At 37.8% G+C, this 16,703-nt stretch overlaps 1 protein-coding gene, 1 long non-coding RNA gene and 1 pseudogene across 2 annotated transcripts; 2 read left to right on the top strand and 1 right to left on the bottom strand.

Moving 5' to 3' along the window:
• The first annotated feature begins 951 nt into the window (after positions 1-951).
• On the top strand, positions 952-2,315 carry LOC121051291. Its single transcript, XM_040513494.1, has 4 exons — positions 952-1,066; positions 1,211-1,374; positions 1,492-1,639; positions 1,714-2,315. Exons 1-4 carry the CDS (start codon positions 952-954, stop codon positions 2,313-2,315), a joined length of 1,029 nt encoding a protein of 342 aa, XP_040369428.1.
• A 5,042-nt stretch (positions 2,316-7,357) lies between these two features.
• Positions 7,358-8,589, bottom strand: LOC112189911. The gene is made up of 4 exons (XR_005805661.1): positions 8,450-8,589; positions 8,247-8,341; positions 7,812-8,037; positions 7,358-7,383 (listed from the first exon to the last, which is right to left on the bottom strand). It is a non-coding gene; the product is annotated as an uncharacterized LOC112189911 (long non-coding RNA).
• A 2,186-nt stretch (positions 8,590-10,775) lies between these two features.
• Positions 10,776-15,328, top strand: LOC112184637 (annotated as a pseudogene).
• Positions 15,329-16,703: the final 1,375 nt, after the last annotated feature.

Below are 16,703 nucleotides of genomic sequence, written 5' to 3'. Positions count from 1 at the left end.
TGCTTGCTTAATTAGCGTACGTACTTGTATTTAGTGGAAGGAAACATATATAAGGTAGCTAGACTAGTGAGACGACTAGTGGTCAAAGTAAACTGTACAAGATGGACCATGGTGTTCCTCAATCATAAAGTCATGATAGGCACCAAAGGCAGAGTCCCCCTTGTAATGATATAAATTCATTGTAAAACAAACTTCTCCCTACATTTTTCCAGAAGTATAATAAATAATTATGTCACTTATATTCATGCAATTCCTCTTTGCTTTTAGTCTTATGCTCCTTGTTAATGCCCAAGATCAATCAGTACGAATGTCTAATGTATATAAGTGAATATGTTGCTTATAATAGTTTTTTGATTGGGGATTTTATTCAAAGCATTATATAAAAGCTAAGGGAAATATGTCTCTCTACAGGCTTCATCAGCTGATGTAGAACGAATGGCAGTCCAAATTGAAGAACAGTTCGATCGTGCAAAAGGAGGAAAACCTAATTTACTATTGCAACTTTGGCATTCGGTGTCCGATTCGAGATTGCTATAGCTTTTCGGAAAGGGAATCGATCCACGAACAAAACTCGTCATTATCCCACGAGGTGTGGGCTTTTTCAGGCTTTCGGGTTCATTTAGGGCCTCAAAATTGCAATTTACTGTTTTTTTTTCAGAATTTTCAGTTTCCTAGTTTGTTTTGGATTGGTTTTATTTTTATCCGTGGGCTTTAGGGTTTCATTGTTAGTCACCCTAGGGTTTCTTTTCTCATATATTTGCAACCTTAAACGGCTACAGAACCTATCTTTTATCATATTATCAATCAAATTGAGATTTTTCTCTTTTATCTCTGGTGGACTCCAGAACTTTTGTTTTAGGTCTATTGCTTGTAAACCTAGGTGATCTTTCCGACTCTGTCAGGTGGTATTAGAGCAGGTCTTCCCTGTCTCTCCTATTTCCTTTAGTAGCAATGGGAGAAGTTACAAAAGCAGATCTTGATGCTCTTACTGCTTCTCTTACCGCAACGTTTACCGCTGCCCTCAACACAGTGAACAACTCCATGAACAATCAGATTGGAGAAATTCGTGGATTGTTGGGAGGGAGGAACAACAACATCAACAACAACAACAAAAACAACAACAACCGGAATAGAGGCGGGGAAGGAGTCCAGCGAGTTAGGGCTCCACGTGGTGAAGTTGTTGATATTAACTTAGAATCTGATTCTGAAGAAGAAATTGTGCAACCTGAACAACAAGGACAAGCTGATCAGGATTACAAAGTCAAGGCTGAGATCCCTTTCTTTTCGGCCAACTTGGGTGCAGAAGATTATCTAGATTGGCAGCTTAAGGTGAACAGATACTTTGAGATTATGGAGGTGCCTGAAAACAATCAGGTTAAGCATGTTGCCTAGTGATTAAAGAGTACTGCTGCAGTTTGGTGGGATAAGTTGCAGAATACTTGGAAGAAGCAGAGAAAGTAGGGGGTTAAAACATGGTGAAGAATGAAACAGCTTATGATGGAGAGATTCTTGCCGGATGATTATGAGCAGATTCTGTACAGGTTGTATATTGAGTGTGAACAATGTACGAGGACCGTGGCTGAGTACATTGATAAGTTCTTACGCTATTCAAAGCGTAATGAACTAGGAGAAACTGAAGGTCAGAAGGTGGCTCGCTATATTAGTAGGCTGAACAAAACCATTCAGGAGAAAATTGGGTTGCAAACTGTGTAGACTGTGACAAAAGCTTCAAGCCTGCATTGAAAGAAGAATTATTAGAGAAGCCTTCACGAGCTTTTTCCTTCCAGAGGCAGACCTATCAGAGGAGCACAGAGTTGGTGAACTCCTCAACTGGCAAGGGAAAATCTATACAGCAAAATACAGAGAGTGCTCCTAGGGTTTCCAATCCTCCTTTTAAAGGGACTAGCGGTTCTAGCAGTGTTCAAAATAGGGTCCCAAGTCAGAAGCCTAATAATCCTTATGCGAGGCCTATAACAGAACTTTGCTATAGATGCAACAAGCCTAGACATAGGTCTAATGTGTGTCCTGAGAGGAGACAAACCACTCTTATAGGTGATTATGATGAAGATGAAGAAGAAGTTGAAAGAGGTGATGAATATGAAGGGGTTGAGTTTGCGGTGGAGGAGTCTCTTGAGAAGGTTAATATTGTGTTGCGGAGGATCTTATTAACTCTTAAGGAGGATGGGCAGCGGTGCAATATTTTTAGATCACTTTGTTCCATTAATAACAAAGTGTGCAATCTAATTGTGGAAAATGGGAGCTGCGAAAATTTTGTAGCCAGAAAATTGGTGGAGTATTTGCAGTTACCTACATAGCCTCATGAAGCGCCTTATTCTCTGGGATGGGTGAAGAAAGGTCCACAAGTTCGAGTTGCTGAGTTCTGCAAAGTACCAGTATCCATTGGTAAGCATTATAAAGATGAAGTTATGTGTGATATTATTGATATGGATGATTGTCATATTTTATTTGGGCAACCTTGGCAATATGGTGTGGATGTGACTTACAAAGGTAGAGATAATGTGATGATATTTATGTGGAATAGTCATAAAATTGCCATGGCTCCTGTTTCTCAATTTGAGAGATCGGGTGTAAAGAAAGGAGAGAGTTTTCTGACCTTGTCTAGCTGTGAATTCGAGATGGAGGAAGCCTTTAAAGAAGCTGAAGTTATTTGTCCAGTGGTGATTAAAGGGCCGTTGATTGCAGAAAAGGAAGATATAGTGATCCCTAAGGAAGTGCAAAATATGTTGAGAGAGTTTGAGGAGTTGATCTCGAATGAGCTGCCCAATGAGTTACCACCTATGAGGGACATTCAGCATCAGATTGATTTGGTTCCTAGAGCTAGTTTGCCAAATCTGCCCTATTACCGCATGAGTGCTAAAGAGAACGAGATTTTGAGGGAGCAGATTGAAGACTTGCTGAAGAAAGGATTCATTCATGAAAGTATGAGTCCTTGTGTAGTTCTAGTCCTCCTTGTTCCTAAGAAGGGTAATCAATGGCAGATGTGTGTTGATAGCAGGGCTATAAATAAGATCACTGTTAAGTACATGTTTCATATTCCTCATTTGGAGGACATACTTGATGAGCTGGAGGGTTCCAAGGTGTTGACCAAGATGGATCTTCGAAGTGGTTACCATCATATTCGAATCAAGCCAGGGGATGAGTGGAAGACAGCCTTTAAGAGCAAGGATGGGTTATATGAGTGGATGGTGATGCCATTCGGGTTGTCTAATGCACCCAACACCTTTATGAGGCTTATGAACCAGGTTCTTCGTTCTTTTATTGGTTCTTTTGTCGTGGTGTATTTTGATGATATATTGATATATGGCAGGACCAAAGAAGAACATCTTATACATTTGAGGCAGGTTCTGGGAGCTTTAGAGGAGAATAAACTGTACATAAACCTGAAAAAGTGTACTTTCTGCACCAGCAAGCTGTTGTTTCTGGGTTTTGTGGTTGGAGAAGAAGGCATTCAGGTTGATGAAGAGAAGATAAGAGCTATAAGAGAATGGCCAGCTCCAAAAACAGTTTCTGAGGTGGGAGTTCGAGGTTGAATGTGATGCCAGTGGTGTGGGAGTAGGTGCTGTGTTGTCACAAGAAAAGAGGCCGGTAGCATTCTTTAGTGAAAAGTTGAGTAAAGCTCGTCAAAAGTGGAGTACTTATGATCAAGAATTTTATGCAGTGTTCCTAGCATTGAAGTAATGGGAGCACTACCTTATTCAGAGAGAGTTTGTATTGTTCACTGATCATTAGGCCTTGAAGTACCTTAACAGTCAGAAAACTGTAAACAAGATGCATGCAAGGTGGGTGACTTTTCTGCAGAAATTTCCTTTTGTGATTCAGCATAAATCTGGTACTCTTAACAGGGTGGCAGATACTTTGAGTAGGAGGGCTTCTTTGCTGGTCACGTTAGCTCAGGAGATTGTGGGTTTTGAAATCTTGAAAGAATTGTATGAGGAAGACGTTGATTTTAAGGAGATTTGGGCCAAGTGCAGTAGCAATCATGCAGTTGCAGATTTCTATGTGAATGATGGTTATTTATTTAAGGGGAATCGGCTGTGTATTCCTAGTTCATCATTGAGGGAGAAACTGATTAGAGATTTGCATGGAGGGGGTTTGAGTGGACACTTGGGCTGAGATAAAACTATTGCTAGCCTTGAGGAGAGGTATTTCTGGCCACAGCTGAAGAAGGATGTAGGAGCTATATGAAGTGCTACACCTACCAGGTTTCTAATGGTCAGTCCCAAAATACTGGTCTTTATTTACCTTTACCTATTCTTGAACATATTTGCCAGGATCTTGCTATGGACTTTGTGTTGGGATTACCCCATACCCAAAGGGGTGTGGATTCTGTGTTTGTGGTAGTTGGCAGGTTTTCCAAGATGGCGCACTTTATAGCTTGTAAGAAGACTGCTGATGCATCCAATATAGCCAAACTGTTTTTCAGGGAGGTGGTTCGTTTACATGGAGCACCCAAGTCCATTACTTCTGATAGAGACACGAAGTTCCTTAGTCACTTCTGGATTACATTGTGGAGAATGTTTGGAATAGCTTTGAATCGTAGCAGCATAACTCTCCTCAAACTGATGGGCAAATAGAGGTTACTAATAGAACTTTGGGTAACATGGTCAGGAGTGTTTGTGGAGATAGACGCAAACAGTGAGATTATGCCATACCACAGGTGGAGTTTGCTTATAATAGTGTTGTGCATAGTGCCACAGGGAAGTCACCATTCCCATTAGTTTATACTACTGTTCCTCGACATGTGGTTGATTTAGTGAAGCTTCCTAAAGTTCCTGGTGTTAGTGTTGCTGCTGAGGGCATGGTTAAGGATGTGCAGTCTGTTAGAGAAGAAGTTAATGCCAAGTTGGAAGAAACTAATGCAAAGTATAGAGCTGCAGCTGACAAGCATCGAAGAGTTAAAGTGTTCCAAGAGGGTGATGATGTGATGATGTTTCTAAGGAAGGAGAGATTTCATGTTGGTACTTACAACAAGCTAAAGCCAAGAAAATATGGTCCTTTTAAGGTGTTGAGGAAGATCAATGACAATGCCTATGTTGTTACACTTCCTGATTCCATGGGCATTTCTAAAACCTTTAATGTGGCTGATCTGCATGAGTTTCATGAAGATGAGGATCTTTATCCTAAAGAGAACTCGGAGTTGAGTTATTCGGAGGTGGAGGAGACTGATGTAGAACGAATGACAGTCCAAATTGAAGAACAGTTCGATCGTGCAAAAGGTGGAAAACCCAAGTTACTATTGCAACTTTGGCATTAAGTGTCCGATTCGAGATTGCTATAGCTTTTCGGAAAGGAAATCGCGCCACGAACAAAACTCATTGCTATGCTATGACGTGTGGGCCTTTTCGGGCTTTCGGGGTCGTTTAGGGCCTCAAAATGGCAATTTACTGTTTTTCAGAATTTTTGGTTTCCTAGTTTATTTTGGATTTGTTTTATTTTTACCCGTGGGCTTTAGGGTTTCATTGTTAGTTGCCGTAGGGTTTCTTTTCTCATATATATGCAACCTTAAACGACTGCAGAACCTATCTTTTATTATATTATCAATCAAATTGAGATTTTTCTCTTTTATCTCTGGTGGACTCCAGAATCTTTGTTTTAGGTTTATTGCTTGTAAACCTAGGTGATCTTTCCGACTGCATCATCAGCATTGATTGCGGCTTAGCTGTAAATTCTAGTTGTACTGACTTGAATACAATCAAGTACATTTCAGATGCAAGATTCATAGACACCGGTGAGAGTAAGTCAATAAGGCCCAATCAAAGAAATAATTACACACAGCCATACTGGACTCTTAGGAGATTCCCAGAAGGAACCAGGAACTGCTACAAAATAAATGTCACAAGTGGAATGAAGTATTTGATTCGAGCAGGTTTCTTTTATGGAAACTATGACGGCGATAATAAATTACCAGTGTTCGAACTACATCTTGGAGCTAAGTGGTGGGATACTGTGAGGTTTGAGGATGCATCAACTGACAAGAAAAAGGAGCTCATACATACCCCCTTGAGAAATTACATTCATGTTTGTTTGGTGAACATAGGCTCTGGGATACCATTTATATCAGCTATAGAGTTAAGGCCTTTACCTAATGAGACTTATCAAACACAAACGGCCGCGGGTTCCTTAGAACTTGTTTGGCGGTATGACACTGGTCAAATGGGTACTTTGTAGAGGATACAGGTGAATCCTTGAACTCATAGGAATCGATATGTTATCTGATCCTTGAATACTATGATGATTTTTTTTTTTTTTATCAAATAATGTGGCAATGTTTCATTTTAGGTCTGTTAACACTTATTATCACAATAAATACCATCCACTTTCTGATGTCATGCGTACTGCCGCCACGCCGAGAGATCCTAATGATTCTTTGAATATCTGGTTGCGGCCTTCTAATGATAACAATGCAGAGTATCATATTTACATGCACTTTGCAGAAGTTGAAAAGCTCCAACCGAACCAGTCTAGACGGTTCAACATCACTAGGAATGGACACTATGCCAAAAAGTTAATCAGACGACAGATAATATATGTCGTCTGATTGCATGATTTTCTGTCGTCTAAGGCGCTGCCGTCTCTTGTGCAATCAGACGACGTAGAAACTCTGTCGTCTGAGTGCAATCAGACGACATACATGTTTTTGGTCTTCTGTTGTCTGATTGATTCCTCACATATACATGTGTGTGTTATGAAGATTTCAGACGACAGAAATGTGTTGGCAAATGTGAAGACTAACAACAGAGTTCTTTAACTTTTGTGGTTTAATTCCCATTTCAATGACAGTAATAAGAATTATGTGTTGTTTGTATTGGTTCTCAACTACAGTTTATTGTTGTTGTAAGCAAATTTCAATTACAATCATCTGTTGTTTTAACTCATAACAGAAGACAGTTATTTGTGGTTAAACTTGCATTTAAGATACAATTTTATGTTGTCTGAATGTATATAGAACAATAGATTTGTTTTTCTATTCTGTTGTTTTTCTGTTGCTCAGACAACATATTGTTTTTCAAGTTAGTTGTTGCCTTGTATTTCAGATGACACATATAAGTTTGTTCCTGCCATTCATTGATGTTCTCATTCATTCTGAAAACCCCAAAAGTCATTTCACTCATTAAAAATACATATATTCTGTTATTACAGCCACCAAAATACATTTACAATAGTCATTAATTGTTCCATGAAATCTAACTATTGAAGCTGGATAGCAAATAATTTCAATGTACTCTAGCACTTGGACATTTGTTTTTCCTCCTGTGGCTTGGCCTCCTTAGTCTGCTAGAATGCTAAAATTTTGCTGCTTACCAGTTCTCTCTCTTTATGTATATTTCTGCCTTCTGCCCAATATAGAACATAACACTTCTGCTGCATTACCAGTTCTCTTATATTCAGCAGGTCTGAAGTGAGGAATCCGCAGATAGCAGAAAGAATAAGACAAAAGGAAGGTATGCCAAATCATAGGGAATACAACTTTGTGTAGAGTTTCTTATGACATGATATTGCTAGACCAAGACATAAATGGTACAACTGCCACAAAATGAAGATCCACCATTGCAGAATATACATAAAGAGATCTTATAATTCGTAAGTGCTGCATATAATCTTAAATAAGCACAAAGTGAAGCAAATGGAACACAAACTTTGGCCATAAGAGGCTGTGACAAAATGTATCTTAATCTATCAGTGAAGCCCAAGAGCTAGCAGGCACTTTAAGAAGACAACTAGAAGCCAAGAGTCCAGTCAAGACAGAAAGATAAAAATACTGGAGCTAAGAATAGATAGCTATCACTTACTAGGATCATTTGTCAATTGGCTGAGCACTCCAAATTCCAAACTCAAAGTCCCACCACCACCAGCTTTTTACAATCACTTCAATTACTACTTTGCCTTGTGATTACAAAAAGCACTATGCCAAAATGTTAATCTCATACAAGCAAATGCATCTTAAGCACTATGCCTTGCACTTTCATCAATCTGATTGTATGGAGTTAACCTGCAACCCGTACTTTCCAAAACATCCTACAGAAATGAGTTCGAACAGGGTATGTAAGACCCTAATTTGGAGGGGGAAAAAGAAAGAAAAACACACTTAGAGAGCAGCAAAAGTGAAAGACCAAAAGGGACATTATTACAGTAAATAAAAGAATGGAACATATTAGTATATCATATATCTAAATCTTCTGCTATTCATAAATGGCCGGAAAAATGCTATGAAAGTTTTAACTTACTGGAACATGAATTATCTGAGCCCTGCCAGAAAAGCTCAGAATCTAGGGTTGCACTCATCAGAATCAACCTCAGTTCTAGCCGAAGGAAGGAGGTCCTTGAGAACAATAAGCAGAAAATCTAGCATCAAATGATTATAGTGAGAAATCACACTTCATCATCCAGAACTAAAGCCTCGATCTAGATCTAGCTAGCACTTAATTACCTTCATTCATTCTGCGTTCGTGAATCTCATCCACAATGACATGAGTTATACCTTTCAAATTTCCATCAACTAGCAATCTTCTCAACAAAAAAGCTAGTGGTGCAGAAGAGAAGGCATGTATCTCTTCCTTTCATGCCTTCTAAATCTCTAACCGAACCTTATATCCAACCTAAGAAGGAAACAAAAAGAAAGGAATTGTAAAAAGAAAAGAAAAGCAAGACTTGTAGTTTTATCACAAAGTTGAGGAAAACTCACTGAATCACCCAACTTCTCCCCTCTCTCTGAAGCAAGAGAACACGTTATTGTCTGGAGAACTTCATAAATACTTGCTTTTCTGCCCACAAAGGCCAAGAGTACATGAAACACATATATGAGACAGGACATAAATGAAACTCAAGTCTCAACAATTGGTGATTTTTTTTTTTGGATGAATCAACAATTGGTGACTTACATTTACTATAAGCATTACTTATTTAGAAGAACAGCGTTCCAATTATTTCTAACAAATTCTAATGGCCATTGATTTATGTTTAGCTGGCCCCTTGACTACGGAGGATCACTATGCAGAGACAATGAGATTATAACACTAAAGGAGAAAGATAAAAAAGAACAGAAGAAGAAGTGTAAAATGTGAACTATCTAAACTTGAGACCTGTCTTTGATTGTTAATTTCTGGCCAATAAGATAATGGTTTAAGGTGCACAATAAGCACACACACGTGTATATATAATAAATCAAAAAGTAAATTGAGATAACATAAATTGCAAGTAGCAGAGTTAATGAAGCAAATTAAGGTGATAAGTAAAAGGAAACTTCAGTACTCGCCTTTGTTTCAAAGATCTACAACTGATTCCAATTTCCAGCTATTAGCTCAACCGCTCCTGATTGATCAACTTCAACATAGAGGAACATAAGTCGTCAGTCAAATGGAGTCAATAAATCTACAATTTTTAGATTAATTTTACATTGTAACTACTAAATTTAATTCCTTGATTTCCTTCATATAGCTCAAACACCAAAAACAGAAGCAAGTACTGGAACAAATTAGTGTCAACTTAGCAACTAGAGATAAATACTGCTTGTTCAAATTACTTCTTCCTAACATCCCCCTTATACATATAAAGCCCTCTGTACCCATCACTAGAGAGCCAAATCCCGTAAGGATTCTACAATCCAAAATTGCATGTCCACAGTCTACAATCAAATGAAGTAAATGTCTCATTTGCTACTTCCATGAATGAGAAAATACTTAGCGAAGCATACAATAATAAGAGAAGACCTAAATGCATAAACCTGTTCCAGAATAAAAAATAAAAAAAAGTAAATGGATTTAAGGCTCCCTCAGGATAGTGAGATTTCCAAGTAATCTGTCATCCATTAATCTAGATGTCAATATCACAAATAACATGCGAAGACTATCTAAACCAGCTATTCAATCTTAGTTTGCAATCCATTCCAAATAGAAAACCCCAGGTCAAATTCATACAAAAATCCTTCAGTAACTCGAATCTAAATGAAATATAACCTAGAAAATTAAAAACTTTAAAGATTATACCTGATAAAGGTGAGAAAGAGAGTGCCGGTGGTATTTTGGGCAACCAAACAAAAACCTGTAAACACAGATGTCCCAAAACCTAAATAAAAGTGAAACCCAAAAAAAAAAAATTGAACCAAAATCGAACACCTAAATCAACATTCAGCTGAATTGTTTATCAAGAAATGAAGAAGTTGAAGAGTAAGAAAACAACAGAATCAAAGAAAACTTTGGATAATCTTACTTGTCTTACTTGAACTACACGAGAAAGAAGATATTTCTATATCTATGCTGACTTTCATCAGTCGCAGAAACACAAAGGAAGATAGATAAAGAGCACTAGAACAAAGCGAACAGTCTGAAAACACTAGCTAAAATTAAATTTGCAGAAACTAATAACTAAGTCACAAAGCTAGGCAGGCTTCCAAACAAACATGAAAATTGAAAAACCCAATTAGGCAATCAGAGAATAAGGAGTGACAGATGAAAGAGTACTTACGCGTCAATCAACTTCGATGAAGACTTCAAGCCCTCCAAAAAATTGGCCCCAATTTCTTCTTCTTCTTCAAATTAATCCCTCAAATTTTCGATCTAGGATCTGGTGGACCTTCCTCTGGATCAACTCGTACCTCTACTTCCTTCAACGGGTCCTTCTCAGACGATTCTTAGATGGGTTATCAGGGTTTTCTTCAAATGCACCGCCGCTGCTGAAATTAGGGTTTTGTTCAAATGCACCTCCGTTGATGAATCTGAGATTAGGGTTCCGGTAGGGCCGCAGGTGCTCTGTGGTCGATGGCTGGGGGTTCGCTACAGACTTGAGAGATGCCCAGTTTGAGATCAGTTGAGCTGAGAGACTTGAGAGAAAACGGCACAGGGTTTTAGATAGAATGAATGAAATCGGGCTTAGACAAAAGGCATAGGCAATTTGCCTTGGACAAAAAAAAAAAAACAAAAATTAAATGAGTGGACTCCCCATATAATCAGACAACACAATTAGTCAGATTAGTGGTTTGATGCTTATCACTTTTTGACTCCACTAGACCAATTTTTAGAGGGAAATGCCTTAATCGATTTGGTGGGAGATTTCTAAAATTTCAATCCAACTCATTCAGACAACAGAATTTTCTTATCACTGTTGTTTGAATAAGTCAAGCTTTTAGGCTTCAGATGAATGAAATTCTCTCTCTTGAGCCAACAACATAAAAATGTTGTTTCAATAAGAGCCTTCAGAGGAATGAAATTATAGGTACATCTCTATCTTCAAGTAACAACATTAAAATGTTGTCTGAATGTTACCCATTTATTCAAAATGAAAAAACTGTGTTTCAGTGGGCATTCAGACAACAGAGTTAGGTTTTTCTGTTGTCTGAAAATTTGAGACGACAGAAAATTAGCTTTCTGTCGTCTGATGTCTGTCGTATGATTGACTTATTGGCATAGTGGGAGACCTCTTTCATGGGCCTGTTACTCCTAGTTACTTGTACACAGCTACTATTTCTAGCTCTAAAGCTTTTGGCGGACAACAAAATAATTTTTCAATCTTGAAGGCTGAGAACTCTAGTCTTCCACCCATACTCAATGCTTTTGAGATTTATAAGGTGAAAGAATTCTCAGAATTGGATACAGACCAAGAAGATGGAAATTAAGTTCCTTTCACAAGCTTTCATTTCTGTCCATTTATTGCCTCACCTGATAGGTATATGAGTGATTTTCATGCGGTTTTCTGTTTCTGTCTTACAATACTAGTTGTTGCAATCACAAACATCAAGGAAACTTATAAAATTAGAAAAAACTGGCAAGGAGATCCATGTTCCCCTCAAGCTTACTCATGGGAGGGCATAAACTGTGTAGCTATCATGCTTATGAGCCCCTAAGACGAATTATAACCTTGTAAGTTTGTCTTCATAAACTTATTGATGTTTTCATTTTCAATTCACATATGTCTTAGTGATGTGACGAAACATGTAATTAGGAACTTGTCCTCGAATGGATTAACCGGGGAGATAGCTCTTTCTATATCCAATCTGGCAAAGATACAAACCCTGTAAGTATGCCTTTCTGTGTCCAAAATGAGCTGTTACCGATAATGAGAAGCTAGATTGAGAAAGGAGAGAATTTCATTTGTCATAATGAGTTTTAAACGTGATCTGTTCATTTCAGGGATTTATCAAACAACAACTTAACAGGAACAATTCCAGAGTTTTTGTCTCAATTACCAGATCTAAATTTCATGTAAGAAATTATTTGGTGATATAGTGTGGCAGAGGGAACTCCTGAACTGGAAACCATATTTAAGACATATTACTTGATTTACTTCTGTAGAAACTTGGAGAAAAACAAGCTTACAGGCTCAGTTCCAGTTGGATTAATTGAGAAGAGGAATAATGGTTTGCTATCACTAAGGTATGCAACTTACATAAAACTAATTGTTATGATTTCTTGAATCTGTTTTACAAATTGGATTGTTGACATAGTCACGAGCCAGTTTTCTATTTGTAATTAATGTCGAGTTTATTTTCTCATGGAATTATTTAATGATCAGGTATTTCACTAGAAAACGTTGAGATACAAATCTGCTTACTAAAACGTAACATAGGGATTTATAGTTATTTGATAATAATCTAACTACAATTGCCATCAACTATTTTGGTGTCAGTTTGTGCCAAAATCTAAATCTATCCGGAAACGTTCCTTGCAAGAAGAACCACAAATTCATTATTCTCGAAGTGGTGTCAATCTCTGGAATTTCCATCCTCTTGTCAATTGTAGCAGCTATCTTCTGCTGGGGTCTTAAAAGGAAAAAACAACAGGGTAAGCTAGACTTCCAAATATATATGGTTATTAATCAGTTAAACATTAGTCATATAGTATTTGTTGGGCAATACTACGAGCTCTTATGGTTGTTGGATTTAAATAACTTTGAGAATACACATTCAATTTCAATAAACATGGTTGATTGCTATATTTATTACTCATTCTCTACTAAATGTTGCGGTTGTGCCTGCTGTATACAGAAACAATCTATTTGCATGGATCCTTTAAATTGTACCTGAAACACTACACCCGCACCAACTCTATCTAGTCATGCGTCTGTGTACGTAAATAGTAGAAACAATAAAATCCCAAAACCAACACACTCACAGAAAAACATAATTTCATCAAACGTCTATGGACCATCAGAAATGCCTTTCAAAGAGAAATATAGAACATTATTCACTAGTACAAAACCATGCAAAATTTTGTAGCAGAATTGAAGGGAAAACAAAAGCATGAAGGGTACAGATTTTGACTGTATAAGATGCTGATAAAACTTGTTGGTCTCAGGAGCTGTCACAAATGTGAAAGCCACTATTCAATTGGGCTCAATGGAATCGACAAAACGAAAATTTACCTACTCTGAGATACTCAAGATTACCAACAACTTTGAAAGGATTCTTGGAAAAGGTGGATTCGGAACCGTTTATCATGGTTACCTAGACAAGACTCAAGTGGCTATCAAGATGCTTTCACCGTCAGCAGTTCAAGGATTTCAACAATTTCATGCAGAGGCACGTTTGCCAAAATTACTAATGCAACAATTTCTTGACCGATATTATATATAATATAACAAATTAATGTGTTGTTGTGGCTTCTTAATTATATTACAGGTTGATCTTCTTATGAGGGTTCATCACAAAAACTTGACAAATCTTGTTGGATTTTGCAATGATAAAACTAGAGTAGGCCTGGTCTACGAGTCTATGTGCAATGGAAACTTACAAGAACATCTTTCAGGTTAGGGCGCAGAGAAATTATTCAGTAGCAAAGTTCAGCATAAACTTCTTATTTAATACTTTGATTATATGGGACAGTCGATAACTTAATTATCAGCAGCCTAGTGTTTTTAATATATGCTTGAAATGAAATACTTTGAAGTGCACAAATTTTGTATTCTGCAACTCTCTTGTATTGATAAATAATAACTTATGAGGTTCCCTTGTAAGTTAAGACGGAGAAAAAAAATTCTCAAATCTTCAATTTTTGTGGATGTAGATAGTAGTTCAAATATCTTGACTTGGAAAGAACGACTTCGAATAGCAATAGATGCTGCTCAAGGTCAGCAAGTAAATTATTATCATAATCCTTTCTTAGAATCATTTTTCTTCTTTTATTTATGGACTTTGTTGATAAATGATGTCTCAATTTTATATGGATTTATGTAGGATTGGAATATCTGCACTATGGTTGCAAGCCACCCATAATCCACAGGGATATAAAATCAACAAATATCTTGCTGAATGAAAATCTTCAAGCTAAACTATCAGATTTTGGCCTATCCAAGATTTTTCCAACTAATGATGGGACTCATGGGAGTCATGTATCAACTCTTGTTGCTGGCACTCCTGGGTACCTCGACCCCGAGTAAGTGTTCTTTGATTTTGGCTTACCCATCATATTTAGCATTTCAGTTATTGAAACATGAGGGGAACAAATATTAATCAAGTAGAGAAACATGAGTAATGAAGTTAGGAAGAAGAATGAAGGACACTTTAAAAGTCTAAAGAGATATTTTAGCAAGAATTCTATTTGCTGGCTTGATATCCAAAATCCCTCTTATCTGAAATTTTTGGTTAGATTGTTGGAATGATTGTCTGACATGGTATTAAATCCTTAGTAGAAGACGGTCCAGTGTTTGAAACCTGGAATCCTTAGTTCTTTGTTGGTTTGGAGGAGCAGGGCAGGGGCTGCACCTATGTATTTCTTAACGCTTGCATTTTTAGGACATAGCAGTGGTTGTCTAACACTTTCGGAACATATGATATGATTTTTTATGGTTTTGGCTTGCAGATACTACCTATCAAGTAGGTTAAATGAGAAGAGTGATGTTTATAGCTTTGGGATTGTGCTGCTAGAAATCATCACAAGTCGACCTGTTTTATCAAAACTACAAGAGAGAATTCACATTAGCCAATGGGTTGGTTTCATGCTTGAGAAAGGAGATATTTTCAGTATTGTTGATTCAAGGTTAAAGGAAAATTTCCATGCTAACTCAGTCTGGAAAGCTGTGGAAATAGCAATGGCATGTGTGTCTCCAAATGTCATCGACAGGCCAATCATGAGTGAAGTGATTGTGGAACTAAAGGAGTCTTTGGCAACAGAACTGGCTCTAACAAAGCAGAGCCATGAAACTGAATCAAGAATTTCCATTGAGATCATGTCTAACAATTCCATTGCTATGCTTACTCCCTCAGTTAGGTAGTATGTATGTATCTTGCAATACCAGAACATTTAAAGTCTTGAAGAAATCCTTGTGTTCATGTATGGGTCAATTTAGTGAAACATTTCAAATATATCTAAAATGAAGCTAGTCTTGTCATTTTCTCTTCATTTAAAGCAACACGTCTTTCATTTAAAAGGGTAGTTTCATGGAAGTCTTGTTGTGCTTCAGTAGATGAAGGAGGGTTGGGGCTCAGGCAACTAGTTCTGCTTAATCAATCACTACTTCTAAAAAGGTGTTGGGAAATATATTCTTCTTCTCCCGTGAGTTGTTTGTTCATTCGAAATAGATTTTGGCGTGGGGGTTTGATGAGGCGTTCTTATGTTCCTTTATCCATATGGCCTGGGGTGAAGAAGTTTTGGTCAGTGGTTATGGAGAATGCACAATGGTTGATTGGTCAGGGTACAAATATCTCTTTTTGGAGGGATAATTTTATGGGGAAGCCTATTATTGATTTCTTTGGACCTCATACTATCGTGGACAATCTGCAAGGGTATTTGGCTGATTATATTAGTAATGGCTTTTGGGTCATTCCTGATCTCCTTCATTTGCATTACCCTGCGTTGTGTGAGTTGATTGAAAAAGTCCCTTTAGCTATGGATCCTTCGGTGGAGGATAAGGTAATTTGGTCTTCTGCTACATCTGGGGAGCTCATGGCAAAGAATGCTTTTCAATTTCTACGCCAACATTTTCCATCAATGAGTTGGGGTAAGTGTCTATGGTCTAAATTTATCACTCCTAGAATGTCTTTACTTACTTGGAAGGTGCTACGGGGTAGGATACTATCAGACAATTTTTTACAAAGAAGAGGAGTGGCTTTGGCATCAAGGTGTGGTCTATGTGGTAGGAACTCTGAATCATTAGCTCATATTTTTCTAGAATGCTCTTATTCCAACCAGATTTGGTGCTGCATGTTTTCTAAATTTGAGTTAGTTACTGTCCCCAGTTCATTAATTGAGGTATGGCAAGTGGGATTGGTTAATCGTAGTCCTCAGTTGAAGGAGTTGTGGTTGGCATGTTTTACCACTGTTCTATGGTTTATATGGCAAGCAAGGAATAAAATGAAGCATGAAGGTCAGGGTTTCAGTGTGGCAATAATTTGCCGTTTAATTGTTGGGCATGTTCAAGCTGCAAGTCGCATTGCTTCCGGCTATATGACCAACTCTCTTCTTGATCTTCAAGTGTTGAAGCATTTCGGAGTTCAATGCAAGCCGCGCCGTTCTCCGTCAGTTATTGAGGTTAATTGGTTCCCTCCTCCTTTTGGGTGGGTGAAAATAAATATTAACGGTGCTTGGAAGCAAGATTCAGGCCGTTGTGGTTATGGAGCCGTTTTTCGTGACTACAGAGGAGAATTCATTAGTGCATTTGCTTCTAATCATAACATTCCTAGTTCGATAGCGGCAAAGGTAATGGCTGTCATTAAGGCTATTGAGCTAGCTTGGGTAAGGGACTGGAAACATGTA

This window comes from Rosa chinensis, chromosome 2 (genome assembly GCF_002994745.2).
Source record: "Rosa chinensis cultivar Old Blush chromosome 2, RchiOBHm-V2, whole genome shotgun sequence".
NCBI classification, from domain to species: Eukaryota; Viridiplantae; Streptophyta; class Magnoliopsida; order Rosales; family Rosaceae; genus Rosa; species Rosa chinensis.
Note: the sequence above shows the minus strand (reverse complement) of the source record. Positions and strands in the feature narration are given on the sequence as shown.